Source organism: Rattus norvegicus, chromosome 20 (genome assembly GCF_021556685.1).
Source record: "Rattus norvegicus strain SHRSP/BbbUtx chromosome 20, alternate assembly SHRSP_T2T, whole genome shotgun sequence".
Lineage (NCBI taxonomy): Eukaryota > Metazoa > Chordata > Mammalia > Rodentia > Muridae > Rattus > Rattus norvegicus.
Window position 1 is genome coordinate 5,255,001 of NC_141553.1, and position 14,172 is coordinate 5,269,172.

General features: G+C 46.8%; 2 protein-coding genes across 33 annotated transcripts in view; one reads left to right on the plus strand and one right to left on the minus strand.

The window, feature by feature from the left end:
• Btn3a2 (butyrophilin, subfamily 3, member A2) overlaps positions 1 to 14,172 on the plus strand; it is a 75,112-nt gene that overhangs the window by 28,124 nt on the left and 32,816 nt on the right. For 3 of the 8 annotated variants that reach the window (XR_015644563.1, XR_015644566.1, XR_015644565.1), the window contains exons 11-12: positions 11,062 to 11,206; positions 12,294 to 12,429. The exons of 3 other annotated variants lie outside the window; for them this stretch is intronic. Coding sequence is in view for 1 of the 5 variants with exons in the window: in XM_087597032.1 (XP_087453158.1) it covers positions 11,062 to 11,069 (8 nt within the window). In the remaining 4 variants the exon portion in view is untranslated. Of the gene's footprint in view, positions 1 to 11,061; positions 11,207 to 12,290; positions 12,430 to 14,172 lie in introns of those variants that run through there. 2 more of the 8 variants (XR_015644564.1, XM_087597032.1) reach the window with 2 other exon arrangements.
• Positions 1 to 14,172, minus strand: part of Tsbp1 (testis expressed basic protein 1) — a 60,534-nt gene that overhangs the window by 14,550 nt on the left and 31,812 nt on the right. For 6 of the 25 annotated variants that reach the window (XR_015644981.1, XR_015644979.1, XR_015644980.1 and 3 more), the window contains 11 exons: positions 13,960 to 13,980; positions 12,066 to 12,086; positions 11,667 to 11,687; positions 10,567 to 10,605; positions 10,083 to 10,100; positions 8,683 to 8,703; positions 8,201 to 8,221; positions 7,667 to 7,687; positions 7,129 to 7,149; positions 4,555 to 4,575; positions 3,992 to 4,012 (listed from right to left, as the gene is read on the minus strand). Coding sequence is in view for 14 of the 25 variants with exons in the window: in XM_087598082.1 (XP_087454208.1) it covers positions 3,992 to 4,012; positions 4,555 to 4,575; positions 7,129 to 7,149; positions 7,667 to 7,687; positions 8,201 to 8,221; positions 8,683 to 8,703; positions 10,083 to 10,100; positions 10,567 to 10,605; positions 11,667 to 11,687; positions 12,066 to 12,086; positions 13,960 to 13,980 (246 nt within the window). In the remaining 11 variants the exon portion in view is untranslated. 25 annotated transcript variants of the gene reach the window in all.

Genomic DNA, 14,172 nt, shown 5'->3' on the forward strand with positions numbered 1-14,172 from the left:
GACATTGTGGCTTTCAATACAGAAGGTAATCAAAGTCTTATATCCCTTAAAGATATCGACCTTAGGACTGTTCAGGAAGGGGAGGTTGTAGGGTCCCAGAGCTGGACTTACTGATAGAAACTGGAGTTTGTCCATTCGAGAGAATTATTTACTTTTTATTTTTCCTCATTCACTTTTCCCTGTTTTATGTTTACATTTTAAAATTTATTTATTTGGTGTATGTGGTGGGTGTAGAGTATGTGGTATAAGTGTATATGTGTGTGTATGTCTGTGGTGTGTGTGTGCAGTATGTATGTGTGTATGTCTGTGTTGTGTACATGTAGGTGTAAGGTGTGTGTGTTTGTGTGTGGTGTGTACACACATGACTGGAGGTCAGAGGTGGACTTCTGGAGTTGACTCTTTACTTCTTCCTTGTGGTTTCAGGATTGAGCTCATGCGTTAGACTTGTGGGACAGCATTTTTAACCTGACCAGAATTTTGAATTTTAAATTGCTGGGAAAATTTCCCCTTGTTATTTATTTTATGCAAGTCAATTCTTTGGTTTCTTTTCCCATAAAATTATTTTAAAAGTCAAAAACTTGTGCTGATGTAAAAGCAGGTGCCAAGGAGACAGCAGCTTTTAAACTCTGAGATTTCCTACACGGTGAGGAAAATTCTTTAGCTGTTATGGCCTCCAACTGGGCAGACAGAGTCAGGTGGGGGAGGTCTTCACTGCAGTGGCTGTATAAACATCTTTCCATTTTCTGTCAGTTTTTCCTTTTCTGACATCACTCTTTTGTTGACACTTACGTAAGGTTTTAGAACTCTCTATGTTTTCCCTCTTTCTATGTGTGTACATCAGTCAAGTCTAGACTTTATAGTACAGTGTTAATAACCCAGGCAGATTTTGGTCATCAGTTCTCCAGTGACCAAATGGAGGGTGTCGGAGCCTAGTTGTGTGGGAGCTTAGGGAACAGGATGGGTGCAGACTTACACATTTCCATGGGCATTACAGCTGAAAGGAAATTAAGAGAAGCTGATTACTACCTTGCTTCCTTTACAGAGAGAGGCTCTGAGACAGGATCACTTAGAGCCTGGGACCTCCTGTTCCTACTGCCCAAGCACTGGGATTACATGTGTCACAACCACACCAAGCTGGTCCTTGTACTCTGATTCATTTTCCCCCTCTGTCCCCACATTAGGGGCTGAACCCTAGGGTGTCACATGCTGCCACTCCTCTCCCGCCAATCTCTTTTTTTGTTTTGTTTTTTGTTTTTTACATTTTTGCTTTTTATTTTGAGACCAGGTCATATTAGTTTGCCCAGGCTTGCCTTTCCCTTAGTCTGTAGCTCGGGCTAGGCCATGAAGCAGACAATACTGTAGCCCTGCCTCCTAAGTAGCTAGGTTTGCAGACTGTGCCAGCAGCACCAGTTTGGTTTTCTTCCTTGCTGGGAACTTTCCTGGTGATGCACATAGCGCTACAGAGACAATTTAACGTTTCTCAGAGAACTGGTGACTACTGTGTGGAATTCCAGACAGTGGAAAAGCAGAAGGCTCAAAATGGGAATTTTTTAGTTCCTTTGTTAGAACACCAGGTCTGGTAGGAATTGTGGGACTCTGAGAAGGCACAGCAGTACCTGATCACTCGTGGAGCTGGGCCTGCTGGAAGACAGGAATACCTTTCTCTTTCATCCATTTCTCCCTTCTGTATCTGCCCCCAGTTCAGAAGTTACAGAACCGCAGGGACACCTTTCCCTTTGATTGCCAGTTTCCAAGTCCATCAAGGAACATTCTAAAGCCTATTAATAATCTAATGGGGCTATAACAGTTCGAGGAATTGGAGATTTTAGCTATTGGGTCCTAACATGGCTAGAGAAATTTGGCTTAAGATCTTTTTAATATCCCTGGGACAGTTTGGGGTCTGTCATGAAAGGAGGCAGACAGACTTACCGTTGGATCCCTCAGCTGAAAAACAAAGGCATAAATTAGTGTGGGAGTCTGGTGACCCTGCCCTCAGTGGAGGGACTGGGTTCCTTCTGGGGGACACACAAGAGCACCCCTTGTCTCCCGGGGTGGGGTCTCCCTTTGCAGTGTGGTCACCTGCTCCCACTGGTGGGTGGCATCTTCTCTAATCTGTGTTGCCTTTCTCTCCTACTTCTGCCAACCTGTGCAAGCCTTGACTCATGCACACAGCCTCCCTCCCACCATTCTTGTTCTCCTGCCCTCGCTGATAAGTCTCTATAAACTTTGGGAGACTCTGTCTCCCCCGACCCCCCCAAAAAGCTCTCATGTAGCCCAGGCTGGCACCGATGACCTATAACCCTTGATTTTCCCCTCCTCCAGTTCTCCACTACTAGGCTACAGTGTGGCAGCTTGCTCATTCCTTCCTGGGGACTGGCACCAACTAGACGGTGGAAAAAGTAAACGAGAGATTCATGTTACATTCACAAGGCAGAGGAAGTGGAGGGAAGGACCCCAGCCTGAGAGTCCTTACTTACAGAAAGCATAGGAGAGACTTACGGCTGCAGCTTTCTGAAGGCGGAAGAACAAATGGAGAAATGTCAGCATCCTGAAGCTAAGGGTCTAGACCACAGGGCGGCACTAGCTATAGAGAGTCTAGACCACAGGGCGGCACTAGCTATAGAGAGTCTAGACCACAGGGCGGCACTAGCTATAGAGAGGTGCAGGGCTCCCAGCTGTCAGCCCAGGGCACTGTCTGCACTTTCGCTGGCCTGGGACAGGAGAGGGACTGTCGGCAGCCAGGCTTCGCTCATCCTCTTTCCAGCCAGGATAGAAAACTCTTCAAACCACTCTTGCGATTCATGACATCATGACCTATGTGCTCTGACCATCTGTCCTCCCTTCCAACCCTCTTGCCCTACGTCTGGCCACCTGAGCCGTTAAAGCCAGTCTTTCCCACTCCTTTTGCTAGGCTTGTAAATTCTTTTCCTTTTAGTCAGCCTTAATCTTTCTTTTTCACCCACAACTCATAGCTTGAAGGAACAAAACTAGCAATTTTCATGTATATAATTGCACTATTTCAAATCTATAGTATTTCAAAGGTATTTACACAGAGGAGACATAGAGTGGCTGTTAGGAGACTTTGGGCCACTAAGGACTTTTTCCCTCTCTCTATGAGAATTTCCATGGCTGCCGGTGTGGGACAGTCAAGAATATGGATGGAGGCGGCCTTGAATCGTGGTTACAGCTGTGTGCCAATTTGTGTGCCAAAAGTCAACTCATGATGACTTCAATTCATTTACCAAAAGATCCTTAGGACCAGAGCTCATGGCAGGAAAAACCCGTTGTAGAGGTCACAATGGTCATGGTTTTGTGGGTGTGGGTGCTGTCTTGCCCCACTCCAGCCTCAGTCTGTTTAAACGGTTTTGTCTCCCTCTTAAGGCTTATTTGGAAAGTTAGCCCCACCCTGTCCTTTTATCTGCATTATCTCTATCTCCTAGTCGGCCCTCTTGAACTGCAAAGCTTTCCTGAGCCCTCTGAGAATGTCTGCAATCTTTCTCTGGTGCTTAAGAAAATTCTTGACTATAGAACACGTGTTAATATGTCTCAGAGAATGTCTTTGCTCTTTTTCTTCACTGAGAAGCTATTTTATGTGTATGAGTATTTTATCTGCATGCACACATATCTATGTGCTGTGTGTGTGCCTGGCGTCTGCCGAGACCTGAAGAGGGCATTGGGTCCTTTGGAGCTGGACGTACAGCTGTGAGCCTCCATGTGGGTGCTGGGAACAGAACCTGGGTCCTCCGCAAGAGCAGTAATTGCCCTTAACTGCAGAGTCATCGCTGCAGCCCGTGTCTTAATGTATAACTCTAGAAAATGCTTAACAAGCACAAAGCAGGAAGCATAGCAACATGTTTAAACCATCATTCTACGGCAACAAAAACGAAGAGAAGGAACAGGCCTTCTGAATGTTTTGCAGGGACAAGGAACACCAGAGAGGAAAACAAAAACAAAAACAAAAACAAAAACAAACAACTCATAAGGGACTTACCACTAGAATCCATACATTGCACTGCAAATAGATACAAATGATTATGGTTAGGTAGACGAACTGTTCTTCAAAGGAGAGAATAGCCTTTCCAGGCAGCATTGACCCCCCACCCCATGACGTTGCTGCATCAGTACCCAGCCTTCCTGTAGACTTAGGAGGGGCTGCTTCCTCACTCTTTTCTGTGAAGGTACCGCAGGTGAGAGCCTTAGGGTATGCCTTCCCTTGCCCTCTTCCAGCACTGTCCCTCCAGGCACACAGGCATCACTCTTAGCCCCCTTTAGATCTGCGCTTACCCTTTAACCTTCCTCTTGACCACTTTGTTTTTCCTGAAAACTATCCTAATGTTTGACATATCCTTACAATCGTAAGTATAGGATTGTTTGCTGCCTAATACTAATTTTAAGGCTGTGGAATCCCCATTTTCTAAAATATGATTAGTCTTTAAGGAGGACGGTAATGATTCAGGAAAAGCCCAGGTCAAGGAACAGGATTTGTGACTAGTTGGAGCCAAAGTTCTTTGTCATAGAAAGTCATTAATATTGAACCTACATGTTTTCACTCACCAAGAGGGCCAGGAGTTTGCACTGAAAAGAAATTAGAATTGATGTTAGTATGAACTTTTTTTTTCTTTTTTTTTTCGGAGCTGGGGACCGAACCCAGGGCCTTGCGCTTGCTAGGCAAGCGCTCTACCACTGAGCTAAATCCCCAACCGAACGTTTTTGCTGAAGTGTTGTTCGTGCATTTTATTCTAGGGGAGGCAGAGCAGGGGTGGAGCAGCAGTGCTGAGATCGTGGAGGACTAGGCCAGTCTGCAAACTATGAACAAAGGGTGAGGGCAGCACTCTCTGTGGGGCTCATGTGGGCAAAGGGGACATTAGAGAAAACGAGAACCATGCTTTCCCTTCTGCCAGTACTGGGGGAGAGACCACTAACATGTTCCAGGGGCATAAGAGGTGAGGGCCCTGTTCAGTCCTTTCCCAGGTTCTAGCTGTTTGGAGACTAATGGTTGGGCCTGCTGTCTGGATTTGATTAGCTTCAGAGTCTGAGCAGTGGAGCCTTCTGCTGTTAGCGGATGGAGAGTTGGCTTTCGGCTGACGATGCACAGATTAGTCTGAGGGCTAAAAGCCTAGCTCCTCGTTCTCAGAGTTGCTTACGTAGGAAGGAGCTTGGGTGGGCATTGTACATCCAGGATGGAGAACTACAGGCACCTGCCCAAAAGCTGTGGCCATGTTCTTCCAGGACTTCTGTAGATTTGTGTACTCGGTTTCTGAGGCATCTTTGGGGGTGATTTTCCAGGACAGTGAGGCTTCCATTTTGTTGGTTGGACCATGGAAGAGAATATTCTGAGGTGGCTTTTGAGTTTTGCAGAGACCACAGTGAGGAAAAATCTCAAGAAGGGGTTTGGCTGCTGTTGTGCTGCTGGCTGGCAGCCTTCTCCTACTGAGGACAAACTGAGTAGGCTATCAGATGGCATCAGATGGCTACCATAATCCTGTGAATGCGGAGTCAGGTCAAGACCTTCAGTGGTTCTGCAGCCCCCTTTCCCCACTGTCTCATGCCACGGCGCTAAGGATGGGAAATGTCTGTGACTGGCCCATCTGACTATGGCTTTCCAGATCCAGATACCCTGGGCTATGACAATTAGACAAGCCAGAATTGGGGGTATTTTACAACATAATTTAGCAGTTTCTCTCTCCCTGTGTGCATGTATGTGTGGCTCACAGGTTCAGAGGTTCAGTCCATGATCATCAAGGTGAGCATGGCAGCATCCAGGCAGGTGTGGCACTGGAGGAGCTGAGTTCTACATCTTGTTCCAGAGGCAAAGAGCAGAAGACAGTCTTCCAGGCAGCTAGGAGGAAGGGTCTCAAAGTCCCTCCCCACAGTGATGCACTTCCTCTAGCAAGGCCACATCTCCTAATAGAGGAGTACCCTGGGCCCAGCATATTCAAACTACTAACAGCATGTGTGTGTGTGTGTGTGTGTGTGTGTGTGTGTGTGTGTGTGTGTGCGCGCGCGCGCGCCCTTGTTCTTGTTGTAGAGCTTTAGGATGTCTGCTAAGTTAAAGCCAGCCAGCCACATGACCTTGAGTTCATGATCTTCTGTTTCCTCCATTTTCCTCCGTGTTCATCCTTGTATCACCGTGTGTGCCCTTTCTGTTCTTCCCATTCTCTGCCGTGTCTGGTCTCCTGTCTTCTGCCGCCTGCTGTCTCCCTCACTTTTCTTCCTACTTCACCTCTGTTTGTCCAGCTTTTCTTTTCTCTCTCTTTTTAGCTGCCATTTTACTTCTCTTTTGTGGTTGCTTTTAAACCTTCTCTTCTATTAGGCCTCTTCTCCCTCCAGTTCAGCAAGTTCTGTAACCTGCTTGTGATGCCAGACAATGGTAGCAGAAGGACTAAGTCTTCTTAGCAAGGACAGCTGTGAGGCTTAGGTCTTCCTCAGTGCAGCCAGCATTCCAGGCTCAGGGATATTATAAACATAAAAAGATGTTACAGTTGGCCAGCGATGGCATGGTTGGTTAATCTTGTGAATCTAAGGAACCTCAAGTCAGATATCTTTAGTCATGAAATTAAGAACAAACCTTAATTTTTGTTAGTAAGACTATAAAACAGTGCGGGGGGGTGGTTATGTGCAGCTAGGACTCAGTGTGTAAAACTATAAGATGAACAACTTTATCTTGGCACTTGGACGCTCCTTATAGTGTTTCTGTGGAAATATGCAAATCAGGGAAGTCACAGTTGCCCTGGCAGCCAACTGTCCTGGAGAAAAATCATCTGAGAACATAGAAGTCAAACGAAGCTTGATGTTTCTGTCATTACAGGATGAACAACATTTGCGGAAGGCGTGAGGGTTTTGTGCTCCATTGAGTCTCTTTGTTGTGTGCTGCCTCTATGGGGTTGGGTTAGCACCAGTGGGTTGGGAAGGGGCAGCCGATAGGCTGAGTTTTTAACCTTGGATTCCACTGTCATAGTTAATATCCTTTTATTGTTGAACCTAGTTTACTGCCACCCCGGGGAGTTCTGGGAAAGGATGATCAAGCTGTGGGAGTGGGTCTGTGGGTACGGATGATTGACATGAAAACGGACGGCTACCCTAAGTCTCTTGAGGGTCAAGAGGTACAACGAGACCCAGGTGACTTACGGAAGGTTTTTTGAGACAGTTCTGGAAAGAAACAGAATAGAAGTTAGCAGGCGTCCTGGGCTCTGGCCACCCTCATCTATGTGCCTCCTCAGCTGGGCTCTGAACTTTGACCCTGAAGGAGGCTGCTGCAAGCTGGTTTCCTTGCTATGAGTGCTAGACAAGATTAGGCAGGGAAAAGCCCTCTGCCTAACAGTCCCCCTGGGATGTGGGTGGCCATGATTTAACTTAAACCCTTGCAAAGGACTAGACAAACCCTCCCTGCTGGAACTCTCTTCCCCTCTCACTGTCCTCCCTCACGCTCTTGTGTGACTTGATGTTGGTGAACCCCTTGATGGTTCTACGAGGGTTCTGCCTCCGCTTTGTCAGTTTTCACAACCTGGATGTGACCCACTGACATACCAGGTGGAGGAGAACTAAAACGGCCAAGAAAATAACACAATGAGAGCTTTGCAACTTCACCATGGAGAGCAGGAGAAGACCTGTTAGTTGCTGCAGAGAAAGCATGAGCTCTTCAGTTTAGAAGGGACAGAAAACTTACTGATAGGTCCCGTAGCTCCAGCTAGAGAGATGGGGAGAGAGAGAGAGAGAGAAAGGGATCATTATGCTTCATCGGTGTGGAGATATTACTCAATAACTGAACACCCATCTCTCAACATTCATTCTACATCAACACTGTGGATGGAAACACTAGAAGACCCAGGGTAGCTTGTATTGCAAGCTACAGGCAGCCCTATTACGCAACACACTGGGAACCTGTAAGACTGGAGGCTTCTTTTCACTCTGTGCTGGGCTAGCCTTAGGCAACCGAGAAAGGCAAAGTGGAGTTTGTAATGCATATATTTCTCTTCTTGCACTTCCTTAGAGACTATACTTTCCTTTTCTGAAGGGTGATTATACTGCCCCCTAGTGTTTCTTAAATTAAGTTAGCCTGTGGGATTTGAGGTCACTGCACATCATGCATGACCTCTTTGGAAACTGTAATGGGAAACACAGCCCCAAGAAATGGTGTATGTCTATCCTCAGCTCTGCAGGTTCACTATGCACAGGGCTAGAGTAGAGGATGGATACTCACGGATAGGTGCGGAGAACTGCACTGTAATGGAAACAAGAGAGTGTCAATGTGGTTGACAGTTGCAGAATCAGCATGCCACCCCTATTCCCCAAAGAAATCACAAAGCAACCCAACAAGGGGGGTCGGAGGAGGGGTGTGGGGCAGGTGGCTAATAAAAAGATGGCAGCTATCTCAGAGATAGCAGAGTTCCCATCAGAGCAATTTATTGAGAACCCATCTTAACAAAGAAATAAAGTAAAATAAAATAAAATAAAATGACAACAGAATAAAAATGTAACAACTATTTAACTTTTCCTTTTCTTAAACTTAGTGATATTTCATGATATCACTTTGTCTTAGATCCTGGATATCAGGAGGTGCCCTAAACTTTAAATGTAACCATGAAACATGCATGGGAGAGCCTTCTGGAATGGGAGTTGGGGCAGCAGGTAGGGTAGGGTCCCAAATCTCATAGGAGGACAAAGAGGTAAAAAAATACTCACTTATAGGTCCAATGGTTCCAGCTAAAATATTGGAAAAACAAACCAAGAATAGTTAGTTCTTTAGCAGAGGAAAACAGTTTACATCAAAATTCTCTCTTTGGTTTCTGAAACCAAAGCCAACAGTGCCGTTTTCACTTTGATGGGTAGTACGAGCTGGGGTCAGCCCCTCCCGGGGAGTGAGAACACTGTCAACATACCTATCGTCTTCCCGTTAGCTGGCCATCTCGAGCTGCTTAGCTAGAGCCTATGGCCTCATCTTCTGAAGGAGACCTTGGAATTCCTATCTTTGTGATGAGTTAGGTCCTTGTTCACCAGAGTGACCCGGCTTGTCATTGTGGTATGAGACAAACTGAGGCTATTCTAGGCAGGGATTGTCGGTAAGGAATCAGGAGCCTAGACTCCCATGCTTGGCAAAATAGCATTCTCCTTGTGCAGGGTGTGGCCTAGGAACCCTGACTCTGACATTCTTTTTCCTCTTTCCTTCAGGATTAACCTAGTCTAGGTGTGGCAGCATCAAAAATCTGGGCAGACACTTTAACAAATCCACTAAGCCCCCAGGAGTTTCACTTTTCTTGTTCTTAGTCGCATGCTGTTATGTGGAGACTCCACAGGGATGGAGAAGCTGATTCAATTGGGGTCAACCGTGTTCCATTTTTATTTCCTTCCTAAGTGCAGACGATTCAGATCCTATAGCATGATGAAACTCAAGTTTTAATGTATGTGTAAATTACCCAGTGACCTTGACAAACATGGGGTCTGATTAGTAGACCAGGGGTGGACACCAGCCTGAGGTCCCGTACCTCCAACAGAATCTAAGGTGATTCCCCTGGGGCTGCAGAGGATTGCTCAAATCTCCCATCACCTGTCCTTGCATCTCCCGCTCTGCATCACGTAGCTCTTGGCAGATGGTTGTTTCAGTGCCATCTGCAATAACCTCTAGGCTTGTGCTCACACGCACACACCACACCGCACCGCATCGTACCGCACTGCACCACACCATACTCCTCCCACAAAGCATCACTGACAGTGTGGGGACCCTCCATCTTCAGGCTGGGACTCTCTGTGTGCCATGAAGCCCTCTCCCCATGGCTGAGGAGGGCACCATGTCAGTCTTCTCCCTTGAGTGCCCCTGGAGCTTCAAGAAGAGTGACAGTGACAGTCCGACTTTGCTAGACTGTCTGTCCCTACCATGTCTCCCTTTGCAGCTGGTACTGCAGTTAGGGAGAGGTTCTGTAATCCTGTCTCACGGGGGCGCCACGTGTGTCAAGAGCAGGAAGAAAGGAGGGAAAGCATGGGCAGTGTTTACAGGAGGAAATGGAGGTGCCAGGGCCACGACTGTCACAACTGTTCTGTGCAGTGCGGCAAAGCTCCTGAGGATCAAAATGCAGAGAGGGACTTACTGATTTCTCCAGTCTTGCCTGCTAAAACAAAAACACAAAACCTTCAGTTTGGAAGGAGCATGACTCAGGGACGTTTGTTTTGGGGAGGTTTTGGGCCAAGCATTCACCGAGTCCTCTGAGTGGGAGGACTCTGGGAAGTCAGTGCATTTCCTTTGGTTGTTTAAGAGACTGAGACCACCCTCTGAGGTTATTGACCTAGACTGTTTTGTATGAAGTGCTTCACCTGACCCCAGAATTCTCCTCATGCTTTTCAATGAGTGAACTTGGGTTTTTGTTAGCAGAATCTTCCCTGGGTTGCATGAAGCAGTGGGGACAGTTACTTAAAGGGTCTTGAAAGGATGGTAGGTTCCCACACTGGGAGGACAGAAGAGTCAAACAGCTTCCTCTGTCTGAGCATGTCTCCTTACCGCCCTTTGTAAGCTTCCCCAGAGCAGGCATTGCATAGAAGACCCAAGAATACAGTTATAGGTTGGGGAAAACGTACTTAGAGGGTCGTGTAAGGACTTGGAGCTTCTTGTTCTACCTGTAACAGAAATCAAGAACATTCCTGAAAACCACAACTGGTCGAGATACAGAAATCAACTGCATTTTAGGTGCTCACCCCCAATTAATACATTTACAGTCCAAACCCTACACGTGAGGCTCAGGAAACAGCTCCAGAAGGAGGTGGGGGATCAGGGCTGGAGGATCAAGACAGCTAGCTGCTGAGAAGCAGTTTCTTTAAAAGAGAGGACATGGTAGGGGACTGGTGGATCTGGAAAGAAGTGGGTAGTAGTGAATACAATCAAGGTAAACTACACAAAATTCTCTAAAAGTCCATGAAAATATTACAAAAGGAAAGAGCTGTGAGCTTACAGTTTAGATCACGGAGGGATGGTGATTCTATTCCCTCCTCTCAGATATATGGTTCAGAGTCTTGAGGTTACAGATCCAAGCATCACCTCCTGTCTTCAGGTTTCCCTACTTCTCGTCCCTCCAGATGTTTGAAAACTTGGAAGCTGGTTGCTGTGGTGATTACTTAGGTAACTGCCAAGCTTTCAGGAGAGACTTGACTATGCTCACACAAGCGAGGGGTGGGATGCAGCTGCGGGCAGCAGGACAGCAGCCCTCCGTATATCACAAAGGTCAGTCAACAAGCAGGCGCTAGTTAAAAGTGTCTGTGAGCAGGTCTTCTCTCATGACTCTCAGTTTGTCAAGAAACTGTGCAGAGTTTATGGGCCTACAGCCAGCTAGAGGAACATGGGCTCCCCTGGTGGGAGGGAGGTTGTAGCTAGACAGGGCTGTGGTCAGAGGAAGACTCACCTGTGTTACAGTTTAAGGAGAAGGGTCTGAAGGAAGGAGAATGTAAAGATACAGAAAGGAAATGACTGCTAGGAGCTGAGGCCAAAGGTATGAGTTTGCTTAGGCCAGAAGGGCATGCTACTGCCTGGAAAGAAATGTACTGAAGGTATGAGGCAGCTCTCCAGAACTGAGAGCTATGAGCCCCATGACCCTGGCTTATTGGAAAACAGGAAGGAAGGGAGCGGTCTCTGCCTAGTATGGAAGCTCAATGATACAACATTGTGAAATACAAGAAAAACTCACTTGCTGGTCCTTGGCCTGAAGCTGAAGAAGAGTACAAAAAAAGTCAAGTTAGTGTGGATTGTGGTTTACACTACACCTACACCCCAGAGTCTATCAGGAGCGACTCTAGGATGCACGAGGTCCTCCAGTGCCCAGTAGGCACAGCACCATCTCTCTAGCTGGTCAGGACTAAGTTTTTAAGAACACAGGCTTGAAGTCCCCTTCCCCAGGGTGCTGAAGTTAGGAGGATACTTAGTGAGACAGTATCTTGCCACGACCCTGCTTTGATAGCTGGAGTTGTGTCATTTGGTGATCACAGGAGAGGAGAAGTGATTGCCAGGATCTTACAGTATTGTAATGGTAGCTATTGTTGATAACATATATTTAATGATATAAGATTGTGAAAATAGAGAAACTCACTTTGCGGTTCTTGGAATAGAGCTGAAGAAGAGTACAAAAAAGAAAAAATTTCAAGTTAGTGCAGATAGTGGTTATGGCGGCCTGTATATGATTGGCCCAGGGAGTGGCACTATTAGGAGGTGTGACCTTGTTGGAGTAGGTGTGGCCTTGTTGGAGTGGGTGTGTCACTGTGGGTGTGGGCTTTAAGACCCTCATCCTAGTGACTGGAAGCCAGTCTTCTCCTAGCAGCCTTCAGAAGAAGATGTACAACTCTCAGCTCCCTCCTGCACCATGCCTGCCTGGATGCTGCCATGCTCCTACCTTGATGATAATGGACAGAACCTCGAAACCTGTAAGCCAGTCCCAATTAAATGTCGTCCTTTATAAGACTTGCCTTGGTCATGGTGTCTGTTCACAGCAGTAAAACCCTAACTAAGACAGTGGTTCACATACTGCGCCTACATCCCTAGAATCTACTCAGGAGCTACTCCCAGGATCATAAGGCCTTCCATTGCCCCAGAGGCACAGCTCTCTCTCTCTCTCTCCTCTCTCTCTCTCTCTCTCTCTCTCTCTCTCTCTCTCTCTCTCTCTCTCTCTCTCTCTCTCTCTGCTTAGTCCCTTTGTGGCCTAGCCTCTTCTGCTCTCACCCCTCTGTCATCAACACTCTTTCTGCTGCGGTTGGTCGGGGTGTTCTTCCCCAAGATCCCTGTGTTGTTGCCCCCCTGTGTCACACAGGTGTCCATTTAAGATTCTTTTCACAGCCCTGTGATCTTACTCTCGCCCTGTGTCTCCACTGGCCCAGCCCTAGTCTACTTTTCCTCACAGTTCTGGTCTCTGACATGAACATGTGTTGGGTACAGGTGTCCTTTTGTCTGTCTCAGCTGTGAGACTGGGGCCAGGCTGGCTTATGCTTACAGACCAGTGCATGGTACATGGCTGGCAGGCACTGACACACACCAGGCACACTCATACATCATGTAACTAGTTCTCTAATATCACCCTTTCCAACATTCAATGTTCTCTAGTTTTCTCCTACAGTTTCTTTTCCTACCAGCATGGAAATTCACCTCTTTTATCAAACAAGCAATATTTATAATTATTATGGCCAGAAATAGGATTCCCCCTCTATACGGGAGGAAGAATGAACTAATGAGGCTTTTATATATGCAGACTAGCACCTGCCATCTCATCTCCAGTCCTGTTTGCTTCCTCTCTAGTTGGAAACAATAACTCGTCATTATGAGAGAATTTGTATAATCTAGAGAATAGTTGCCAGCCATGTGACCTAGCAGGGAGTGAGAGGGGAAAGGGGGAGGGGCCTTATCAGTTTGTTGTGAAAATAAATGCAAGCAAAGGACTTACTCATTAGGCTCAAAAGCCGTGTATTCCTGCGTGCGTGCGTGCGTGCGTGCGTGCGTGCGTGCGTGCGTGCGTGCATGCGTGCGTATGTACAAGAAGTCCAGAAAGAATCAATTCCCAAACAATGTCAGTTGTAGCAGAGAGCTGGGGCACTAACTGTCAATTCCGTTGCTGTCAGCCTGACTTGAAGACATCTTCGGGAGAGTTTGTTCTGTCAGTCACACAGCTTTCCACTCCCTCACAGACACACAACACCAGTTCTCTCATGTTGCATCCCCATTCTCATTGAATTCCTTCACCTCCTGTTCACTTCCTTATTTTTCTCTGTCCTTGTTGTACAGATTTGAAAATCTGTGTGTTTCTTGGTGACATGCCTTTGGACTAAGACTTAGATAAGGACAAACAGTATTGGGGTGTCTGGTTATAGCGAACTAAGAAATGTGGAACTCGAGTTTCTGGAAAGCTTCTGGAAGAGGTGTGACAGTTCAGGGACATGTCCTTGTGATGATCAAGGGTCTGACCATTGGCAGAGCAGAAGAAAAGCAAAGCAACTTACCAGGATTGGATCTGCACATTCCTGAAAGCAAAACAAAACAAAACAAGACAAAAAAACCAGAGTGAGTGTCTCACTGACTGACTCTCAGACTCTGTGAACATTGCCTTAAAGCAAGGCTGCAGGAAAGAGTCACACCCCATTTTCTATGGGTGGTTGTGGGCAGTATGGTGAGCTGGTATCTCTGGACCACCATCTGGGTATAGCCCTAGACAG